This window comes from Dermochelys coriacea, chromosome 24, assembly GCF_009764565.3.
Source record: "Dermochelys coriacea isolate rDerCor1 chromosome 24, rDerCor1.pri.v4, whole genome shotgun sequence".
In the NCBI taxonomy this organism is placed as follows: Eukaryota; Metazoa; Chordata; order Testudines; family Dermochelyidae; genus Dermochelys; species Dermochelys coriacea.
The window spans coordinates 5,022,409-5,043,611 of record NC_050091.1 but is presented as its reverse complement, the minus strand read 5'-3'; the positions used below and the strand labels follow the sequence as shown (position 1 = coordinate 5,043,611).

General features: G+C 44.2%; 1 protein-coding gene across 5 annotated transcripts in view; it reads left to right on the top strand.

Annotated features, from left to right (window-relative positions):
* The first annotated feature begins 243 nt into the window (after nucleotides 1-243).
* The window catches only part of SMG5 (SMG5 nonsense mediated mRNA decay factor), a 45,628-nt gene continuing 24,668 nt past the window's right edge, over nucleotides 244-21,203 (top strand). Inside the window, exons 1-9 of one of the 5 annotated variants that reach the window (XM_038382510.2) lie at nucleotides 244-407; nucleotides 8,411-8,509; nucleotides 9,745-9,868; nucleotides 11,752-11,908; nucleotides 13,797-13,886; nucleotides 15,019-15,108; nucleotides 17,524-17,602; nucleotides 18,526-18,651; nucleotides 20,057-20,125. In XM_038382510.2, the coding sequence (XP_038238438.1) occupies nucleotides 331-407; nucleotides 8,411-8,509; nucleotides 9,745-9,868; nucleotides 11,752-11,908; nucleotides 13,797-13,886; nucleotides 15,019-15,108; nucleotides 17,524-17,602; nucleotides 18,526-18,651; nucleotides 20,057-20,125 (911 nt within the window). In that variant the 5' untranslated portion in view covers nucleotides 244-330. Of the gene's footprint in view, nucleotides 408-5,137; nucleotides 5,283-8,410; nucleotides 8,510-9,434; nucleotides 9,595-9,744; nucleotides 9,869-11,751; nucleotides 11,909-13,796; nucleotides 13,887-15,018; nucleotides 15,109-17,523; nucleotides 17,603-18,525; nucleotides 18,652-20,056; nucleotides 20,126-21,203 lie in introns of those variants that run through there. The other 4 variants (XR_006276917.1, XM_043502084.1, XM_043502085.1 and 1 more) reach the window with 4 other exon arrangements.

Sequence of the window (21,203 nt, the reverse complement as noted above, 5' to 3'; positions counted from 1 at the left end):
GCTAGGAGGCGGCCATGTTGCCATCACTAAGTCCTGGCAGCGGAGAGCGACCCCTCTGGCGGTGGGGGAGGGGGGGCTGGCCGCGAAATCTCGCGCGGTGAAGCCGGAGCGGACGCCATGTTGCCCGCCGGAGGCATGGGCGGGCAATCCCGCTCTCGAGAGACCACGGAGTGGCGGGCGAAGTCTCGCGTGACTTCGAGCGGGGGCGGGGAGAGGGCCGCGGCGCAGCGATGGCGGCCGCGCGGGGCCGGTGGCTGCGGCGGACGCGCGGCGGCGCGGAGGAGGCGGCGGGGAGCGGGCGCTGCTGAGGGAGGGAGCCGGCCGCCCGCCATGAGCCAGGGCAGCGGGACCCCCGGCGAGAGCGGCGAGCCCGAGGCCAAGGTGCTGCACACCAAGCGGCTGTACCGGTGAGGCGGGGCCGGGGGCAGAACCGGCGGGAGAGCGGGGGGGATGGAGGGGAGCTGAGGCGCTGGGGCGGGGGAGAACTGGGCATGGGGCAGAGGGAGATGGGGGGACGAGGAGGGGGAAATATGGGGAGGGGGAAATATGGGGAGAGGAGGGGCGGGGGAGAACTGGCGATGGGGGGAGGAGGGGCGGGAGAGAACTGGGGTGGGGGAGAACTGGGGGGGCGGGAGAGAACTGGGGCTGGGGGCTGGGGAAAGGAGAGTGGGGGAGAACTGGCGATGGGGGGGAGGAGGGGCGGGAGAGACCTGGGTCTGGGGGCGGGGGAGAACTGGGGGGGCGGGGGAGAACTGGCGATGGGGGGAGGAGGGGTGGGAGAGACCTGGGGGGGCGGGGGAGAACTGGGGCTGGGGGCTGGGGAAAGGAGAGTGGGGGAGAACTGGCGATGGGGGGGAGGAGGGGCGGGAGAGACCTGGGTCTGGGGGCGGGGGAGAACTGGGGGGGTGGGGGAGAACTGGGGATGGGGGGAGGAGGGGCGGGGGAGAACTGGCGATGGCGGGAGGAGGGGTGGGAGAGACCTGGGGGGGCGGGGGAGAACTGGAGCTGGGGGATGGGGAGAGGAGAGTGGGGGAGAACTGGCGATGGGGGGAGGAGGGGCGGGGGAGAACTGGGCCTGGGCAGAGTGGAGTTGAGGGGGATGGGGGGGGGAGAGGGAGGAAGGGGATGGGGAGGGTGAAATATGGAGAGAGAAGGGGCTGGGGTAGAACTGGCGATGGGGAGAGAACTGGGGGTGGGAGATGTGGGAAGGGGGGCAGGCTGTGGGGAGATGATGAGGGCGAAATGCAGAGAAAGAAGGAGCTGGGGGAGAACTGGGGCTGGGGAGAGGAGGATGGAGGGGAGTTGAGGGGGATGGGGAGGGTGAAATAGGGAGAGAGAGAAGGGGCTGGAGGAGAACTGGGGATGGGGCAGAGGGAGATGGGGGGACGAGGAGGGTGAAATATGGGGAGAACTGGGGGTGGGGGATGGGGAGAGGGAAGGCAGGGGACGGGGAGGGTGAAATATGAGGAGAGGAGAGTGGGGGAGAACTGGCGATGGGGGGAGAAGGGGCTGGGGGGCGGGGGAGAACTGGGGCTGGGGAGAGGGGAGTTGAGGGATGGGGGAGAGGGAGGAAGGGGATGGGGAGGGTGAAATATGGAGAGAGAGAGAGAGAGAGAGAGAGAAGGGGCTGGGGTAGAACTGGCAATGGGGAGAGAACTGGGGGTGGGGATGGGGAGGGCGAAATACGAGAGGAGGAGGAGCTGGGAGAGAAGTGGGGATGGGGAGGATGAAATATTGGGAGAGGAGGGGCAGAAGGGGGATGGGGAGAACTGAGGGTGGGGGATGTGGGAAGAGGGGGTAAGGGATGGGGAGGGTGAAATACAGGGAGAGGAGCTGCTGGGAGAGAACTGGGGATGGGGAGCAGGAGATGGAGGAAAGTTGAGCGGGATGTGGGAAGAGTGGGCAGGGGATGGGGAGGGTGAATTGGGGAGGGGAGAGGTTGATGGAAGGGAGTTGGTGGGGAGGGAGAGATAAAGGGAGAGCAGGGGCTGGGGGGCAGCTGGACACAGGATAGGAGGTGGGGGGGTTGGGTCAGAGAGACCTGTGCATGGGAGGCAGAGGGGCTGTCCTCTTCTCTTCTCATCCCTGCCCCGATTGTGCCATTGCTTATATAGGACAGGGAGGGGTGTGATGAAGAGCTGGCCACTAAGCCCCTGTTAATCCCCACCTCCTCCTTCTCCAAAGCAGTTGTATTGTTAGTCTCCAGTTTCTGAGGATCCAGAGGGGCTGGCAGGCTTGGAGGGTGCTGGGCATTCATAGACCTTGTTGGGACCCTGTCTCTCTAGGTGTTTGTACAGCACCCCAATCTGAGTGGAGGTCTCCGGGTGCTACTGCAAAACAAGTCAATGTAGTACAGCAGGGATGACATTCTTCTTATAACCTGGAGCAAAGGACTGCTGTAGGCTTCAGGTGTCAGTGAACATTATATCTAGGGAGTGGGGGAATGTCTACACTATGGGGACTGTATTGTCTTAGCTACAATGCTCTAGCTATGCTGGCATAACCCCATAGTGTAGATGCAGCCTATGTTGACAGAAGGTGTTTTTCCATCGCTGTAGGAACACCACCTCCGCAAGCGACGATAGGAAGTATTCTTCTGTTAACCTAGCTGTGTTTATGCTGGAGGTTAGGTTGACATAGGCTATGGCTATGCTCACAGTTTTTAGCGACACAGCTGTGCTGCTACAGCTATGCTGCTAAAAGTCATGCAGTGTAGCTGCTGTTTGTCAGCAGGAGAGAGCTCTCCTGTCGACAAAAAAACTACCACCCCTCATGAGTGGCAGTGGCTTTGTCGGCAGGAGAGTGCTTCTGCCAACAAAGCGCTGTTCACACTGGCGCTTTTCGTTGGTAAAACTTTTGTTGTTTGGGGTGTGGTTTTTTTGTTTTGTTTGTTTTTAACATCCCTCAATGACAAAAGTTTTGCCGACAAAGTCCCAGTATAGACATACCCTCAGGTGTGTGGATTTTTCACACACCTGGGGACCATAGCTACATCGACCTAAATTTTAAGTGTAGTCCAGGCATGAGAATCAGGACTCCTGGGTTCTACTTGCTGCATACCCATGGCCAAGTCACTGTCCCTCTCTGCTTCAGTTTCCCCATCTGAGTAATTTTTCTTCCTTTTCCTGTAAAATTGAGATAACCACGTCTACCTTTGTAAAGCATGTTGAGATCCTTGTATAAAAGTCCAAAGTTTTGAATGGTAGGTTATTAAAAGCATTTCCCTATCTGAGGCTGTGATGATCTTTATACAATTGCGTATCTTTTACATTCAAGTTAAATGACATGTTTTTCATTACACGGAGTGAAGCGAAAATCAGTGGTTTAAGTTGCCCAAGTTATAGGATGCTCTGTCATGCAGGAGATGCCTACAGGGCCAAAATGTATTAGGGTCTTATTATTAGCAGTCAGACTGTAAAATACTCCATTCCATACTAACATATCATTCTGGTGTTCAAGGCAATAGGAAGTAAGTTTTATATTTAAACTTCCAGGGTAGAATTTCAATAGACATCTAAGTGCTTGCTGTATTTTTATAGCTGAGATAACTATGTGCTTAGCCTTTAAAAAGGTCTACTTATTACAAGAGAGGCCAAATTATGTTAGCCAGAAGCCTGTAGCTTGATTTTGTTAAAGAATTTATATTTAGTAAGTTTACTAACATGGCTTGCACACTAAACAGCCTAGTGTCACATCTTGTTCCTCTGTTCAAATGTAGGATTGTGTAAAATGTACAGGTAACTTACTTTGCAGGAAGATGTACTGTACTCATCATATTCCATGTGCTAGCTGGGGACACGGGCTATGATGTGAGTTTCTAGAAACTTTTGATCCCCGTGTTGATGTGTATCTTTGATTCATCTCTTCTTGTACGTTCCAGTACAGATTTTAAACTATGCATGAATGGGCTTACCTTTGTGGCTCTAATTGTTGTCTAAGTGTCATGCCTAGTGTCACACAGAGAATTTGTGACAGAGCTGGGAACTGAACTCAAGCCTCTTAAGTCCCAGGCTAGTTCTTCAACAACAAAACCATCCTTCCTTCAGTGCAGAGACTCCTGAGTGAGATTGAGGAATATGCTATAGGCAGAGGTGGGCAAGCTTGCCTATTTGGCTCTTCCAGTATGTATAATTCCTGAGCTAGTCCAGTCCTGGGCCTCTCCTAAAAATCTGTCCATTGGGTTAAATTATATGTTTGTTTACAATGTGTGGTTTAATTTGAGACCACCAAACTTGTTTCACCTGGATCCCAAGTCAGAATTGCATCCAAGTAACCACTAGCCATTCAGCTCTCCATTAACCTTGTGTAGTCTACAATTTTAGATTGTACTGCATTATATTATTTTGTACTGATACAAGCTGGAATAAGACAATGGCTGCAGTTCCCCCTGTGGACACATCTGGTTCCCACAAGGCTACCCCAATCAGTAATGCTTTAAATAAATAAGGTGTGCCGTCCTGCCCAATTCCAAAATGTTAATGTCAAGGAAAGAAAATGTTAGATCAGTTTCTCCTCTAGACAAAGAGGACTCATCATTGGATTTTTTCCATGTTGCTTGGCATGAGATGCCTCGTTTGGTTCTTTTTGCAGACTAGCATCTGATCTGCTTCCTCTGTGGTTCTGATCTGCTGGCTGAAAGGAGGGATCAAACCCAGCCGGTGTTAAAATATGTAGTGCTGCATGACATCAGTTTGTTAACTCCAAAACATAACTCAGCCCCTGGTGTCAGTCAGATTAGGACATGAGCAGACTGAGTTATGTTCTGATCAATGTGTTGTGTATATCTTGTAGAACACAAATCTTGCTTCTTTTTTGGCTTTTAGGTTGCAGATACAATGTTAGTTTGTTTGTCCATAGAAACATAGGTTTCAGAGTAGCAGCCATGTTAGTCTGTATTTGCAAAAAGAAAAGGAGTACTTGTGGCACCTTAGAGACTAACAAATTTATTTGAGCATAAGCTTTCGTGAGCTACAGCTCCAATGAAGTGAGCTATAGCTCACGAAAGCTTATGCTCAAATAAATTTGTTAGTCTCTAAGGTGCCACAAGTACTCCTTTTCTTTTTTCATAGAAACATAGAAACCAACTGGAAGGACCAGTGTCCACTAGTGCCCATCCACTGCAATTTCAGGAAGTTGGTCATGTGGGATACACTCTAATGGATGATTCCCAGCCCTATGCTCTACAGGAAGGCAAAAATACCCAGAAGTTCCCAACTAAGTACTCCCTGGAGGAAAACCTTTCCTGACTTCAAATTTGGCGAGTCATTTCAACCCTGGTGCATGTGAGCAAGATTCATTACTTAACCATTTAATCCCATTTTTACACAGCAATACTGTTGATATCAAAATAACAATCTGTTTGGTTTTCTTGACTTTCAGGAAGGGCAATATTGCTAGATGCTCTGGCAAATTGTCTCCTCACTCTGTTTAATCTAACTTCATGTGTACATACAGTGTCCATGTGTATTGTTGTTGTTGCTGCTTAGTTAAGTAGATCCTTACACGAGACTTTGTGATCCCCTTTCAGGTACATTACAAGAATACAATTCTGTCCTGGCCTATGAGCTCCATTGAGCTGTCAGCAATGAAATAATCAGAGTTGTGTGTCCATGTGAGAGATCCATAAAGCAGTTTGATTTTAATAAATGGCAGGACAAATAGGTCGGTGTTTGATCATCAAATACAGTTAATTTACACTTCTTTTAAAAGAAGAAGACGACGCGTGCTTGCATCACACTGCATCACAAGTTAACATCCCATTTTCAGGGTCTATTCAGCTGCTTGTAAACAGGTGTTCGCTGCTACTCAGTTTCTGACCCTGGTAGTCTGAGTGACATCATTTTCCCTTTTGAGAAGTGTCGTTGTGACTGAGCGAGGCTGGACTGGGGGCTGTACAATTTTTTCGTATTTGACTAGTACGCCATGAAAAGATGTGGCTTTTTAAACAATAGCTTTGACAGAAGTAAAGAGTACATATTTTGGCCCATTCTTGGAAGGAAAGAAGTCTTTCAAAGGCTTCCTTCTTCACTATGGGTGGGGGAAAATGAATCAGCAGTTCTGAGCTCTTCTGGAAATGCTAGTGTACGTAACATAGAAGTGAGCTCTGTTTGATCAAATTAATCTTTGATCCTCCTGTAGTGGTTTGGTAGTAAAGTCTATAGTGAGGTGTAAATGGTAGGACAAAAACTGTAGGATGACAGTTACACAATATCTTCATAGTTATTAAGTTTTATCCATCTAGCTTACTACCTGTGGTCAAAGCAGGGGACCTAGAACTAAAACTCATGGCTTCTGTTTCCGACTCTGTCACTGACATGCTTGATGTTTGGTGAATTGCTTAGCTTCTGTGCCTCTCTTTCCCCACCGGCAAATATGTATATTGCCTATCTACTGCACAGGGCTATTCTGAGGTTGGATTGGAGTTTGTAAAGCGCTTTGAGGTCCTTGGGTGGAAGGTGGTGGAGTATTTGTAACGTACTCTTTAGTATGTCATTCTCAGCCATGAAGAAATACAAGACAAGATAGACTATTAAGAAGAAATTGTTACGTTAAGGGAACTATTTGTTTTGTACATTAGCTATGTTTTCATCTCCCAATCCATTACTCCCAATCTGTATAGGGACAGAATCATTTCAGTCTCTGTTCCCCTCCCTCCCCCTTTCTTTTGGGGTGTCATGTGAGATGTATATTTTTGTCTTTCCGGAATCCTGAAAATTTTTTTGCGAGATTACTTTTCAGCCTGTGTATTTGTAAAGGAGACTTGATTTGCTAGGAAGGAGCAGCATGTGAAACTATCCGTTGCCTTGTACTGACTTCTGTAGTTTTCAAGGAAACAGTTGTTAGATTCTAATGGGTAGGCTGAAACTATCTTTGCATGTTCTTGCTTGCAGATGCCTATGTGCAAGTCCTCTACACAAACTGTCTGGAATCCATCTGTGCATATTTCTGAAGAGACGGTCAGGGAAGTTTCAGTGGGGTGATTTGTTTTATGCTAGTGATGGGGATTTTTTGTGGGGGAGGTTGGTGGCAGCAGAAGTGGCTAATGTTCTGCTTTGTGTAGCCCATATTTGATCTCTCTTATCCCTTATTTACAGTACAGTTTCTCTATCTTCAACTTCTTGTTTGAAGAAAAATCTCTCAGTTCAGCAATGGAAATGTTAAAGTATGTTAAGAGTGGATGAGCAAAGACAAGTAAAGAGGAATATGGGTGGGAAAGAGTAAGTTCCTATATCGTTAATAGCCTGCAGATTGTTGGCAGGATGGAGGAAAGGGGAGTTGGGAGCTGTATTTTAAAGGGAGGATGTGAGGAATGAGTGAAATGCAGAGAGATGGGTAGGCTGTTTACCATAGTTGATCCAGTGACTGCCAAGTTATAGGGTTGACAGAAGCAGAGGTTAAAAAGAAGGCCCTAAATAATGGAGTGAATTTGACTTGATCATTGCTAAATTTTGTTTTCTTGAACTCCTTTATTAGGTGTCAATCAATGTGCTTTCTGCCTGTACTAGTGTTTGCTGTGGATACTTACCAGATTCTCGGTTTTGATTATGATGCAGTTGGATGGAATCAGTTTGGCCAGTCAGCTTAGTTCATATCTTCGAATCATCACATACTTCGTATTTTACACGTTTGCATTCTTCTCCAGGAGACCCAGGAGTTTCAAGCAGTGACTCATGAATGCAGTTTTTGCACTGATGGTACACTTGATGTTGCCTGCTCAATGTTGCAGCTGGCTTTGGAGAAAACATTTTGTTTTTAATTCAGGTGTTTTAAACTGTTCTGCCAGAAGCATAATAATACTTGGCTCTTATGGAGCACATTTCTTCCAAAGATCTCAAAGTTCTTTGCACTTATTAATTAATGAATCGCTACAACAATGATGGGGAAGGTGAAGCACAATGAAGGTGAAGAAGTGACTTGTCCAAGGTCATGCAGCAAGTCAACAAAAGAACAGGAACAGGAAATACAGGACTGTTGATCCTTAGCCCCCTCCTGTAATCACTGAAAACCAATCCATTTTGATTTACATTTTTTTTTTGAACTGCAGAGGTTAGAAGTTCACAATAGTGTATCAATAGAAGTCTGTCTCATTTAAGTCTGCCAGTGCAAAAATACTTTATATTTGACTCATCAGGCAGTGGTACCCAGTAGCTAAGCAGATGAATTCTAGCATATACTTTATTGGTTACATCAAACCTTCCTTTTTTCCGTAATCTGTTAAGGATAATAGAACTGTTCAAAAATAGCAGATCAGTTGGTGTGATGTGGGGTGGTACAGTTCGTTAATGATAATGTTAAATAGGCCAAGCTTCTTTGCTGCCTGAAGCTATCATGGGTAGATTGTAGATCTCATAGAAGGCCCTCACATGTGAATTTGTTATCCTGAAGCTCTTCTTTCTGTATTGTCTGGCAGAGCGGTGGTGGAGGCAGTTCATAGACTGGATCTCATTCTCGGTAACAAGGCAGCTTATCAAGAAGTGTTCAAGCCAGAGAACATCAGCTTGAGAAACAAGTAAGTTGGGCAGATGCTGTATTTTAATTTTTGGTAGGAGAAATCTAATGTGCTAAGTTACACATGGCTTTGTTTCAGCAGTTTCACAGGGAACTGAGTTTGTGGTGCGCCTGTCAAGCAAAGTACCCCCTAGCTCTTTGCGTGTTCTGTTTGTACAGCACCTAACGCAACATTGTCCTGGTTCATGACTGGGGCTCCGGCAAAACAGATAAGTCTTTTCCACTGCTGTTAATGATGATCTGTTTTTATAATTTTATAATTACAATACCTTTAAAATACCTGTGTACTGAAGGAATTTCATACATATATAGTGAAGCCTGTCTTCGTTTTCCAGCAAAAAATAAAAAATAAGTAAAATAAACTTCTTGCCTAGTAGAGAGGATTCTTTATCTCATGGTTGAAAAAAATTGTACTGGAAGCCATACAGGGATAATTAAAATGATTGCTTATGGGGGTGGTGCTTAGTGCAGGTTTCATTCTATGTAAATGCTACTCTGACAGCATTTTTAGTTCCCTTGCTGTGGAAATTTATTATGTGGCTTGCTTTAGTGTTTACTTCTCTGTAAAAGTGTCTTGCAGGTTAGATGCTGATAAATAGCTGGTAAGAGTGCTAGGCTAATTGTACGTGTTCATTCACTCCCTCATTCTCATAATTATTATATCTAATTTTAGCATGTAAGCTTCTTGTGCAGCTCTGAACACATCGCTGCTGAAAAATAAAGTATATTTATGTCCCTCTTCCACTCTCAAAAGACTTGCAAGGCAGGAGAGTCTGCCACAACATGCAGGGCTTGTGGGGATGGCTGGAGGGGGAGAATTTGGGAAATTCTTGACTCTCTGGTCTTGATGTGGTATGTGTATGTTGGGGGTGGGTGGTGGGCTGCCCCATGAATTGGCAGGCCACAAGCAGTCTTATTTCTTGTGCAGAAGAATGGCTCCGTGCTTACAGATGAGGAGGGATACATACAGCTCCCTCAAAAGACTGACAACCCTGCTCCATGCTTCAGCCGGACTGGTCATGAGCAGAGGGGGTGACTGCTCACCGCTCTCTCTTGGGGCTGGGCATGTTGCTGTCAATCTGGATTGTGAGTGACCCAGAGTGCATGACCACTAGGTGGCCATGCTTCCCCTTTAATGACATTCAGGCTTTCCTTTGTCCCTAACTCATGTAGTTTTGGTTATGTAAGTGGCTACTGCAGCTAATGGAATGGTAAACTTTCTGCTCTGTGTCTCAGGTTGCGAGAGTTGTGTGTGAAGCTGATGTTCTTGCATCCGGTGGATTATGGGAGAAAAGCAGAGGAACTGCTGTGGAGAAAGGTTTACTATGAAGTTATCCAGCTCATTAAAACAAATAAAAAGGCAGGTATCTGTGCCTCTGAGCCAGAAATTCTTGTCCTGTGTAAGTAACTTAATTTATGTGGAAACAGCATCTGAGCACAAGACTGGGAGCCAGAAGCTCCTGAATCCTAATCTTAGCTCTTTCATAGACTTCCTTTCTAACCGTGGGCAAATCATTCTGGCCTTGGTGGTGCAAGTGCAGAGAGCCCCTCTGAATTAGGTTGCTTTCTGTTTCCCCATCTCCAAAATAAGAATAATATCTCCATGTGAAGCAGGTGTTGGAATCAATTCATGTGAAGATCCAGAAAAGTGCTGATTAGTTTCATGCTAGAGAGAATCTAGAAAGTCAAATTACTTCTATTATATAGTGCTATGCACATTATCCTGGTGATTTTATCAGATGACTGTCAAATGAACTTCATTCTAACTGGAATACCATACTGGTCTTATCTAAATTTGGTTCTGCTTTCTAGTGAACTGAGGTCTCCTGGTGCCTTCCATCTGAGAATTTTAAAAGTTCTTTACAAATACTGTGTCAATGAATATGGCCATAGGACCTCTGAGGTGGAGGGAAGTATTGCAAACAAGTGCTCAGATATCACAGTTCAGATCACAAGGGGTATGCTTATCTTCTTTTTCTATTTTTTTTTAAAAAGGTCAGGAAAGCGAGGTATAGAGGTGTTGTGACTTGCCCAGGTTATTGCAGCAAGTCTGTGGCAGTGCTGGGAATAAAATCCAGATTTCCTAACTCTCAGCTCTGTGTGTTGGCTTCAAGATTATCTTTGCCATCTAGTGAAACTCCATTGGTAGTGCCATAGAATGAAAGTCCTGGTTTGTTTCAGTGCCTCACTATGTACAGATAGCAATTAGAGTGAGTGAATATATCCTGAAAAAATGAATTCACTTTGAGGGGTGTGTATGTGTAAAAATATATGCGTGTTATTCTATTAGAGGCACAAGTCCTTCAGTCCTGCTGTCCCACAATAGTAAATCAGATGAACCGAGGAGGGAAGAAAGATTGACGCTGCTGATTTTTAAGTGGGATGCTTGTGAAAGTGTGTCTGCACTACCAAAAAAAAAAGTGCGTTTGTAACTCGCGTTAAAATAGCAGTGAAGACGTGGCAACTCTGCTTTTAATTCGGTTTAGCTGCTTGAGTGCCACTCCATGGGCTTCAACTCAGGCTGCTAACCTGAGTTATAAACTGGTTTGCTGTCTTCACTGCTATTTTAGCCAAAGTTAAGAGCACACCTTTTCTTGCAGTATGGACCTGCTCTTAGAGGTAGAATCATCTTGGCCTGTTGAGTGTGGCTGATCAGGGAAGGTTTGATTTAGTACTGCTGGAAACAAGGTTATTTTACATTACCAGAAACCTATCTTTGGTAGTTGTTAAATACACCTGAGAGTGTTGGTGGCTAAATGAAGAATGATAATGTAATCAGTGCAGTCAGGTAATTCATAAAGGTTGGAGATCTGAAACATCTCTTAGATATAGTCTGTTTCCCCCCAGCCAACAAAGGATTTTTCTTGTGAGCATTTGGTTTACTCTCTTCCCAAGCTAATGGATCTTTCACCATTTCCCTTGGGAGAATAAAATGGAAATAGGAAACATTTCCTGATTCTCAGCTTGTGTTTTAATTTCTTAATAGTCTATTATTCCTAGTTATATTTCTGTACAGTGCCTAAGTAATTTCTCCTTTCTTGGTATTTACACCTGTCAAATACTAGATATCAACAATACTGGTTAGGTTATTGAGCAGGAAGGTGGAGTGAATTGAGGGAGGATGGCAAAAGATGGGTTACCAGCTACCTCTGTTTTACCAAGTGCAACTCATGTTGCCAGCTGGATTCTTACTGGACTGCATTAACAGGCTCTCACCTGGCTGCCTATTTCTGTTTTCTACAGCACATTCACAGCCGCAGCACCCTGGAGTGTGCATACCGGACTCACCTAATCGCTGGCATAGGGTTTTACCAACATCTTCTTCTCTACATTCAGTCTCACTATCAACTGGAGCTGCAGTGCTGTATTGACTGGACTCATGTAACCGACCCACTGATAGGTCAGTGCCTGATGTGTATTTGCTCTTGGTTGATGGAAGAGTCATAAGCAGATGTCTCCCCCTTGCAAATACTTGTCTCAGTTTCAAAATGCAGATCCTTTTCTCATTAGCTTGTTACCTGTTCAAAACAGTCTGCTCAGCTTTTATTTTCAAGTTAAAACTTTTGGTAATGAAACGAGGGGTGGAAAATATTCTTTATTGCAGTCAAACTTCTCTTAGAAAATCCTCTAGCAAGTGTTAATGTTCAGTATGGCAGATCTGACAGCACAATTTTGAAAAAGCACTTACCTCTGGCTATAAAGAGTGAGCAAAATTGTGTTGCACTCTTATCATCTTCTTCCCTCTGTGTTACATTTGTGTGCTTTATCCCGCATGTATGTACTAAAATCCTTGATGCTGCAATTGAATCTAGGCAAACCTCTGCACTTCTCTGACTTCAGAGGTCTATCCATGTGGTTCCAATTGCAGAAATGGAGCTGAAACTTAAGCTGATTTTTTTGTATAATAATAATTGTTGTTAACATTTATTATTATTTATATGAGAGGAGAATAATGAAACATTGAGAAGGACTTTTTAAGTGGAGAAAAGAGAGACTTTGGAGTTAGAGATATCCATATGTATCTAGCAATGGAATATTTAACTTGTTTGTGTTCAGTTCTTAGCTGGTGGAAGATGATTGTATTGCAGTTGGCTTTGAAACATCAGTTTAAAAGGCAGATGTCCTTAGCAACGGTTGCTATGAGAAACATTTTCATGGAACTGAAGAGCTAATGAATCCTATTTTAAATTGTGGCTGGATTTGTAATCCTTGATAAGTGACTGCATTTGCATAGATCCTGTCCTCTAAGTTGCTGCAGACACTTACAATTAAAATACAATAGCATGTAGACATCATAAACATACAATGAAAATTAAACACTGCAGCATCATTAAAAATGGTGGATGGGGAAGAGTCGTGCTGAAGGGCAGACAACTAAAAATGGGGGAAGTGGGAGGAGGCTAATCGCAAGGTGGCATAAATGGGGATGACAGGTACATGGCAAAACATTTTGTAGGTTCACCATCAGCTATAGGCACAACTTTGGAGTCAGCGTATTGGTAAAATGTCACATATGCAATGCCTGTAATAATCAGAACATATTCCTCACTGGTCACTGGCTGGTGAGAAGGTGCTGATGGAAGATTGTTTCAAAAACATCTGTCCTGATGGGACATATCCCACCAGTGACAAACACTTCCAGGAGTTAAGATGACTCATGCTTGATAGTTGTAGTTAGCTTTAGATCAGCTGATTGGACCCCTCTTTTATTGATCCTGCCACTTCCCAATGGCTGAATTGTTTTTTTCTGGAGGCTTTTCTCCCTGTAAGACTGCTGATGGCTGTAGCTGCAGGAATATGTTTTGTTCTTTATTATTCATTTTATTTCTCTTCCTCCCCTGTTATCTGTCATCTCATCTTCTCGCCTCCTTTTTCTCCCTGTTATTTTAACAGTCTCTCCAAGCTTATTCAGTGCTGAATGCACACCACATTTCTGGTGGCTTGGTGGTAAAAGTGCTGGCCCTGGCTTCAGTACAAATGAGTGAGGTAGCACTGTTAGTGATCGCTGTGGAACAGTGCAGCATACTGCCCCTAGAAGTGAGGTGGCTTTAAAAAAAAAAATAGAGTATGTTGTCTGCATGAGTCTTATACAATCTGGTAGCCTGAAACAAACCTGTGTTGATCTGTAATACAAAACAGACAAAGGCCAGCACTCCGGTCTCAGTGTGTGATCTCTTATTTGCATGCACTTAACCGTCATATGTATCATGAAGAAATGTAGGCTGCTGCTGTCTCTTTCCAGCGGTCTTCACTCACAGGTGTGTTATGATTTGGTATTTCTCATGTAGGCTGCAAGAAACCTGTGTCTGCATCGGGGAAAGAAATGGAGTGGGCACAGATGGCGTGTCACAGATGTCTGGTTTATCTGGGAGATTTAGGTAAGAGCAGTGTTTTCTTGCACGGGGACCTTTAAAATATAAAAGCTGTTGCATGCATAGCATGGATATCATGATTATTAGTCACCAGTGATAATTCCTTGCAGACACTGGTTTGTCTTAGGCCTGTTGTACATTTAGAATTTAGATTGACACAGTTGCGTTGCTCTGGAGCAGGGGGAGGGGGAGAATCCACAATTCTGAGTGCCATATCTGTGCTGACCTAACCCCGGTGGATGGAAAATTCTTCCATCAGCCTACCTACTGTTGCTCAGGGAGGTGGTTTTTCTATAGTGATGGAAAGACCATTCTATCACTGTAGGCTGCTCCTGCAGTAGAGGATTGTTTGGTAGAGTTACGGCACTGTTGACAGTATAGACAAGCCCTTACACACATTTATCACTAACAGATTTGAAGTGAAACCCTCTCAGATAACAGATCTGTTACAGAATGTGAGGGTCCTGTCTTAGTGCTGCAGACATGGAGCACGCAATTTACTTAGAAATTTAACAAGTGTTCTGGGTCTGAATCCATTTCTGTATAAAAACATAGGGTCTGACTTTCATTTGCACTGCTCTGGCACTGTAAAGAAGTCCTTAAAGTGGGCATAACTTACCATGTACACGCTAAGACCCTCTGAGCAAGCCTGAGTGGTGCAAGGAGGTCTGAGTGTAAATGAGAATTTGGCCCAACCTGCAGAATTCTAAACTGAATACAGTACAGGACAATAATGACAAAGCTGTGGGTTTTCAATAGTTAGTATGAAACATGTACATGGATTGGTCCATTCTGTAGTGGACTTGTCTGTATCTCACAGTCACAACCACAAGAAGTGAGTGTGTGACATGATTTAACTTCTTGCTTGAATATCTGTGTGTGCATGTGAAGGAATGAAAATACATGTGAATGTGCACAAATAACGTAGAGAGACAGGGTGGGTGAGGTAATATCTTTTATTGGACCAACTTCTCTTGGCAAGAGAGACAAGTTTTTGAGCAACACAAAGCTCTTCTTCAGGTCTGGGAAAGGTTCTCCAAGCATCACAGCTAAACACAATATTGTTCCCTTTTTGCACTGGGCAATACCAGGGCTCAGCCTGTGGTTTCTGTTGTGCATGATATGTCTGTCTTTTCAGCTCGCTATCAGAATGAATTGGCAGGTGTGGACACAGAACTGTTGGCTGAGAGGTTTTACTATCAAGCCCTTTCTGTTGCACCACAAATTGGTAAGTGAATTGCCAGGAATTTTGAGGCCTTTTAGAACAATAACGTGGCTCACATAGCCTAAACCTCTTGTGAAAATGACTGGAAGAAAACACTGTTGTAGCAATTGCTCTGCTTTGGGTTACCTTTACGTTTCTTACTTTTGAGAGATTTGTTTTATTATCCAGTTACAATAATTCCTCTTTGAGACTCTCTCTTGCTGGCAAACCAAGGAGAGGAGAGCATCTCTGCTTTAACTTCCAGGATTACTTTGATTTATCAGGTAACTTCATCCTTATTCTCTAGCCGCATCATGCATAAAAGTTCAAATTTACACAAAAGTGGTGATGTCGTACTTGTCTGGCTCAACCAAGATCCAGCTGCATGTTGCTGCTTTTGCAGAGCATTATTGCTAATACAACTTTCCCCACTGATATAATCCCACATGCTCCTTTTTTGACTTACAAGCAGTTACTTTGTGCAAATATAACACAGTGGGAAACTGAGAGTTGGACTCCTGGGTTCTATTCCAGGTGTGCCACTATGACCTCTTGGGCAAGTCACTTAACACTCTGTGCCTCAGTTTTCACACCTGTAAAATGGGGAAATTTTGCTACATTACAAGGTTAGTGCATGTAGAGCACTTTGATCTTCTCAGTCAAAAGATACAATAGAAGTACGGGAACTTATTTAATAGCTTTCTTGTCAAATGTCTTTTAAATAGTCATTTGCAATTAAAATTTAGTTTTAATTTCTGTAATGCTCCTGTCATGCTCGCTAAGCATATGCACAAATTATAAATGCATTAATACAGAACAAAATTGACACAGGGTCAATTAATGATTCAAACCTTCCTGAACATACAGACTGCCTGAGCTGCCCTGAAGAAGCTTGGCTGAATACAGTGGTCTTGCAGAATGCCCTGAAAGGCTTACCAAGTCTGACAGCCTGAGTTTGAGAATCAAAGTTGAGGGCTTCTGACTGTGTGTGCCTTTCTAGCACTATACAGATATTGAAATGTAGTGTGTCTTAATTAAAAGCCTCAGATGATCTCAGTTGTGGGCTGCGGAGGTAGCTAAGAACCTGAACTATATAGATACTTAGAGTCAAATTAACCACTTGAGCTGCACTCAGAAACAAACAATACAGATCATGGAGTACATGTGTAATGAGCCCCCTCAGAGAGGTATTGTTAAGTGGACAGCTGCATTCAGTAGAAGCTAAAGCTTCTGAGTGGTCCTTAGAGGCAGTTTTTGCAAAGAGTACAGTTACAAAAACACAGTGCAAGGCTTTTTCCTTGTTGAGTTGTTGCTATGGCTAACCCCTAAGTATGAATAATTGGTGTTTATTGATTAAATTTATATAGCATGGTAAATTTACATGGAACTTTTACAAATGTAGATAAGATGTTCTAGCAATCCTTAGCTGACTGGCTAAGCAGCAGTTCTGCAGGAAAGGATCTGGGGATTACAGTGGATGAGAAGCTGGATATGAGTCAGCAGTGTGCCCTTGTTGCCAAGAAGGCCAGTGCCATATTGGGCTGTATTACTAGGAGCATTGCCAGCAGATCAAGGAAGTGATTATTCCCCTCTATTTGGCACTGGTGAGGCCACACCTGGAGTATTGCGTCCAGTTTTGGTCTCCCCACTACAGAAGGGATGTAGACAAATTGGAGACAGTCCAGCGGAGGACAGCGAAAATGATTAGGGGGCTGGGGCACATGACTTATGAGGAGAGGCTGAGGGAACTGGGATTATTTAGTCTGCAGAAGAGAAGCGTGAGGGTGGATTTGATAGCAGCCTTCAACTACCTGAAGGGTGGTTCCAAAGAGGATGGAGCTAGGTTGTTCTCAGTGGTGGCAGATGACAGAACAAGAAGCAGTGGTCTCAAGTTGCAGTGGGGGAGATCTAGGTTGGATGTTAGGAAACACTATTTCACTAGGAGGGTGGGTTCCCTAGGGAGATGGTGGAATCTCCATCCTTAGAGGTTTTTAAGGCCCGGATTGACAAAGCCTTGGCTGGGATGATTTAGTTGGTGTTGGTACTGCATTGCGCAGGGGATTGGACTAGATGACCTCCTGAGGTCTCTTCCAACTCTACTATTCTATTAATCCAAATCAGGCAGACAAAAAGCACAGTAGTTTAGGAGAGAAGGGGACATGTGAATTATTGATGACTGAGGGCATGCTTGAAGGAGAAAGGAGAGCAAGCAGAGGAGGGACAGGAAGATGTGAGGGTAGCCTGAAACAGAGTGGGAAAAGGTGAAGGGAACAAGTAGCCAGAGCCTCTTCAACATGGCTTTGTAAATATCCTTTGTACCAGCTGGCTCTGTACACTTATCATGAACGGAAATGTAGTGAGATGTAAAGGATCTTCTTGCATGAGGATTGTTCGAAATAACACAGGCTTAGTTCACTCTTCTTTTAATTTTCATGACAGGGATGCCCTTTAACCAGCTGGGGACACTGGCAGGGAGTAAATATTACAACGTGGAAGCTACCTACTGCTATTTACGCTGGTGAGTGTCTGTTACAAAACATACTGAGGCTGGAGGGAGCTGATGCATCCTCATTGCTCTCCCAATCATTGAGCCAGATTTTCTCCTTTTTCTTCATGTGTTGCTCCATTTCCTTGCACATCTGCTATTAGTGGGAATGCTGGTGGAGAGAGGTGGTGAAGGCTGCCTCCCTGACAAGACTGTACTGGATCACAGGGCCACCATGCCACTGAATAAATAAAAAAACACAAAGGGCCAGATTTTGAATGATATTTAGTCACTTAAAGATGAAGACAGGTATTTTCAAAAGCACCTAGGTGCTTATAAAGGGGCAGGCAAGTCCCTGCAGTCTAGTGTGGTGCTGCCCATGTGACCCACTTTTAATTTCCCCTGGGCAAGGAGAGACCAACACACCAACCAAATAGCATATCCCCTTTTAATAGGGGTTCAGGACCTGAGTGATTACAATAAACAGTTCCTAAGGTTCTCACCTCAGGCCTGTGGTTCAGCTCCCAGATTTAAAATCCACAGAACAAAGCTGCTGGCTAGGCCAGTTTCCTAGAGCCTGAGGGAAAATCACCACCACCCTGCTGCAGCCTGCATGGCTTCTATTCTTCTCTGTCTTACTCCGCTTCCTGTTCCTGTTTAAATATCTCTGTCCTAGTGTGGGGCAGGTCTTCTTGATTACACCCCAGGCTGTCCCTTACAGGGGGAGTGCACTCCTTTACAGTGCCTAATGCCTACTGAAATCCTTATAAATAAATCTATCCCTTCAGCACTTCGAAGAGTCTCACTCGGGACCTATCTTCATGCTTGGGTGCCAAAATACCTTTTAAAAATTGAGCCTAAGATTTGTGGCACAGCCCAATCAAAGCCACAAAAAGTAACTGGTGAGAATCCCTGCGGAAAAGTAACTTTTTGTTTGTAAAATGTTGGTATCTTAGCATCCAGTCTGAAGTGTCCTTTGAAGGTGCCTATGGTAACCTGAAGCGGCTGTATGACAAGGCAGCCAAAATGTATCACCAGCTGAAGAAATGTGAAACCAGGAAACTGTCGCCAAGCAAAAAACGGTAAGAACACAAGAGAACAGGGTGGTATTGGGACAAGTTTTGGAATCTGATCATCAGTGGCTTCTTTTAGAAACAGGACACTGGGTGTGATTCCTGGGGACTTTAATAGGGTATGGAGTGTCTGGCACAAATCCAGCTCAAATCAGTCGCCAGTCACAGTTGTTGCTGTTTAATAAACTTTTTTTGGATGATCTCAGTCTAAATCCCACTATTGGCCCCTTTAGTGGTGATCTCTGGGAAAGAGGCCAAGGATTGCCTAGGTGCAAAGGTTGAATTCCCTTCAAGTTGGTTGCTGCAGATCAGGGTTGAGGCATACTGGTGGAGTGGAATATGTAGGAAGCTTGCACTGCTACAGCCTATGTACATCCAGCCTGTGGACTTCAGTTTCCCGGGCTGCCATTGAGTCACAAGGACTAAATTTCACTTTACGAAATAAAAAGCAATATGGGAACTCTGGCATCAAGTAGGTACTGAGAGCCCTTTGAATCTAACTCAGCAACCTACCATAACCTGCTGTCCTTCACCAAGACCTTATGTCAGCAATGTAGCCGTTTACTTTGTTTTAAATACATCTTTGCTAGTTGTGTTTACTGCTGCCTTTGCAGGAGAAGTCCATATAGTCATCACCCATCTAGTAGACCAATATTCATGGTGCATTTAATAGGAAGTCAATAGTGTGAGTAACTTGTTTCCATTTATCTGGCCTTGATTTTTAATGCATTAGAATTTTCTGCTAATGGTCTGGTTCTATTCTTAGTGCTCTTCTCAGGTATTACCCAGACTAGTTTCTTCCTTCATGTCCACCACCTGCTTCCAGATATTCTAGTGCCTGAGCCAAATAAATATCATCCACTAGATATGTAGTTTGTTCCACTATGCATCTCCAGAACCGGACAGATGATTGGTTGGTTGTGTGATGTGGTTCTTGTATTGAGAGAACAAATTTTGCAAATATGTGGATGAAAATTGGAGAATTGAATATTCTTCAACCAGCACTACTGATCCTCGAGAATACTGACATCCTCTGCCTTTACAATTTAAGCTCTTGCTCTGTTTAGTACTGAACAGTCTCAAAATTCTTAACTCCCTTTAATGCTCTCCCTCCCACCACCATTTTTGCCGTCCGAACTCCTGTGTATATTTCTTGTTTCCAAAGTTTAAACATGATCATAAGTTCTGAAATGGATGAAATATCAATACCCCTTTCTCAAAGCAAGACTCTCTGATGGCAAAAGCTAGTTTGTTACACATCTGTGCTACTATAGTGACGGTGGGAGACCATGAATAAACTAATTTACTAGCAATTCATCAGAAACTGATTTACATACACAAATAAGAACATTGCTATCATCTTGCAGCCAAGTGATGGGATACTCACTTAACTGTGTTTCTCTTTAATCTTTAGATGCAAAGATATTAAAAGGTTGCTGGTAAGCTTTATGTACCTCCAGAGCCTTTTGCAGCCAAAAAGCAGGTAAGGTTACCCTACAACTTCTGTCCTCTGTAGGTGACTTACAGCTGCAAACATTAGAAATGGAAGAGACTTTGCTTTGTATCCTTGCCACAAATGCAAAACCACATATCTTAGTGATGCCTCTACTGAGCCTTTCAGTCAAGAATCCCAAAAGTCAGTAAAGTCTTAACACTTCTGTGAGGGAAGAGAGTATTATCATCACCACCACAGAGAAACTTCATACACAGGGATTAAATCATTTAGTCGTGGTCACTCAGTAAATCAGTGGCTGAGCGAATGTAGAACTCGGAAGTTCTGACTTCCCAATCCCCCAAGTGTCATATTTGTGTTATGATGCCCCTCTCACTATGTTCATATGCTTTGCCCAGTCTTAAAATCTGTACTTCTAACAAGCATTGGCAGAATGACATTAGTGCAAAGGGTCACAATCTGCACATGTGCAGAACAGTAGAGCAGTTCATTATAAACACCTGTAATCTAACCTCTTTGTTCAGGGGAAAGATGCTGTTCTTTCTATAACCTGTTTCTGTTGGAATAAGTGGAAAGCTTTGTACAGTTGCATGGCTTTTCCTGGATTTTCTGTCTCTGCCAAGAGATTTCAGGTAGCTCTAGGTTAACCCTTTAAATACTGTTTGTTACAGATTTATTTCTGTTAGGGGGAAGTACACACTCTTATTCTCTTGCCCATTTTAAGGAATTGATTTGTGCTAGTTGACCCTGGATTTACACTTCACTGTTACTCCATGTAACGCACATTCAGTGGGGTGTCTGTGTCTCAGGGTGGAAGAGAAAATAGAGCGCCTCCAATTGCCCGTGTCTGCTGTCCTGTTGAAGAGGATTTGCTGGACTTTTTGCAGCCAGTTCCTCTTTAAAAGCTGGAAACATCTTGTAATCCACTGTACTGATTCCCATAATGCTGCCTCTGAAGCAGCAAAGAGCTGCAAATGATTCTGGGTGTGTGTGAGGTTGCAGATGAGAACAGGTGTGGGAGGTCACAGAAGGAAAAAGGTTGAGACCCTCGATTTAGGCTGTTGCAGTGTAATGTTTTAACTACACAGTAGAAATAACTGCTTCTGAA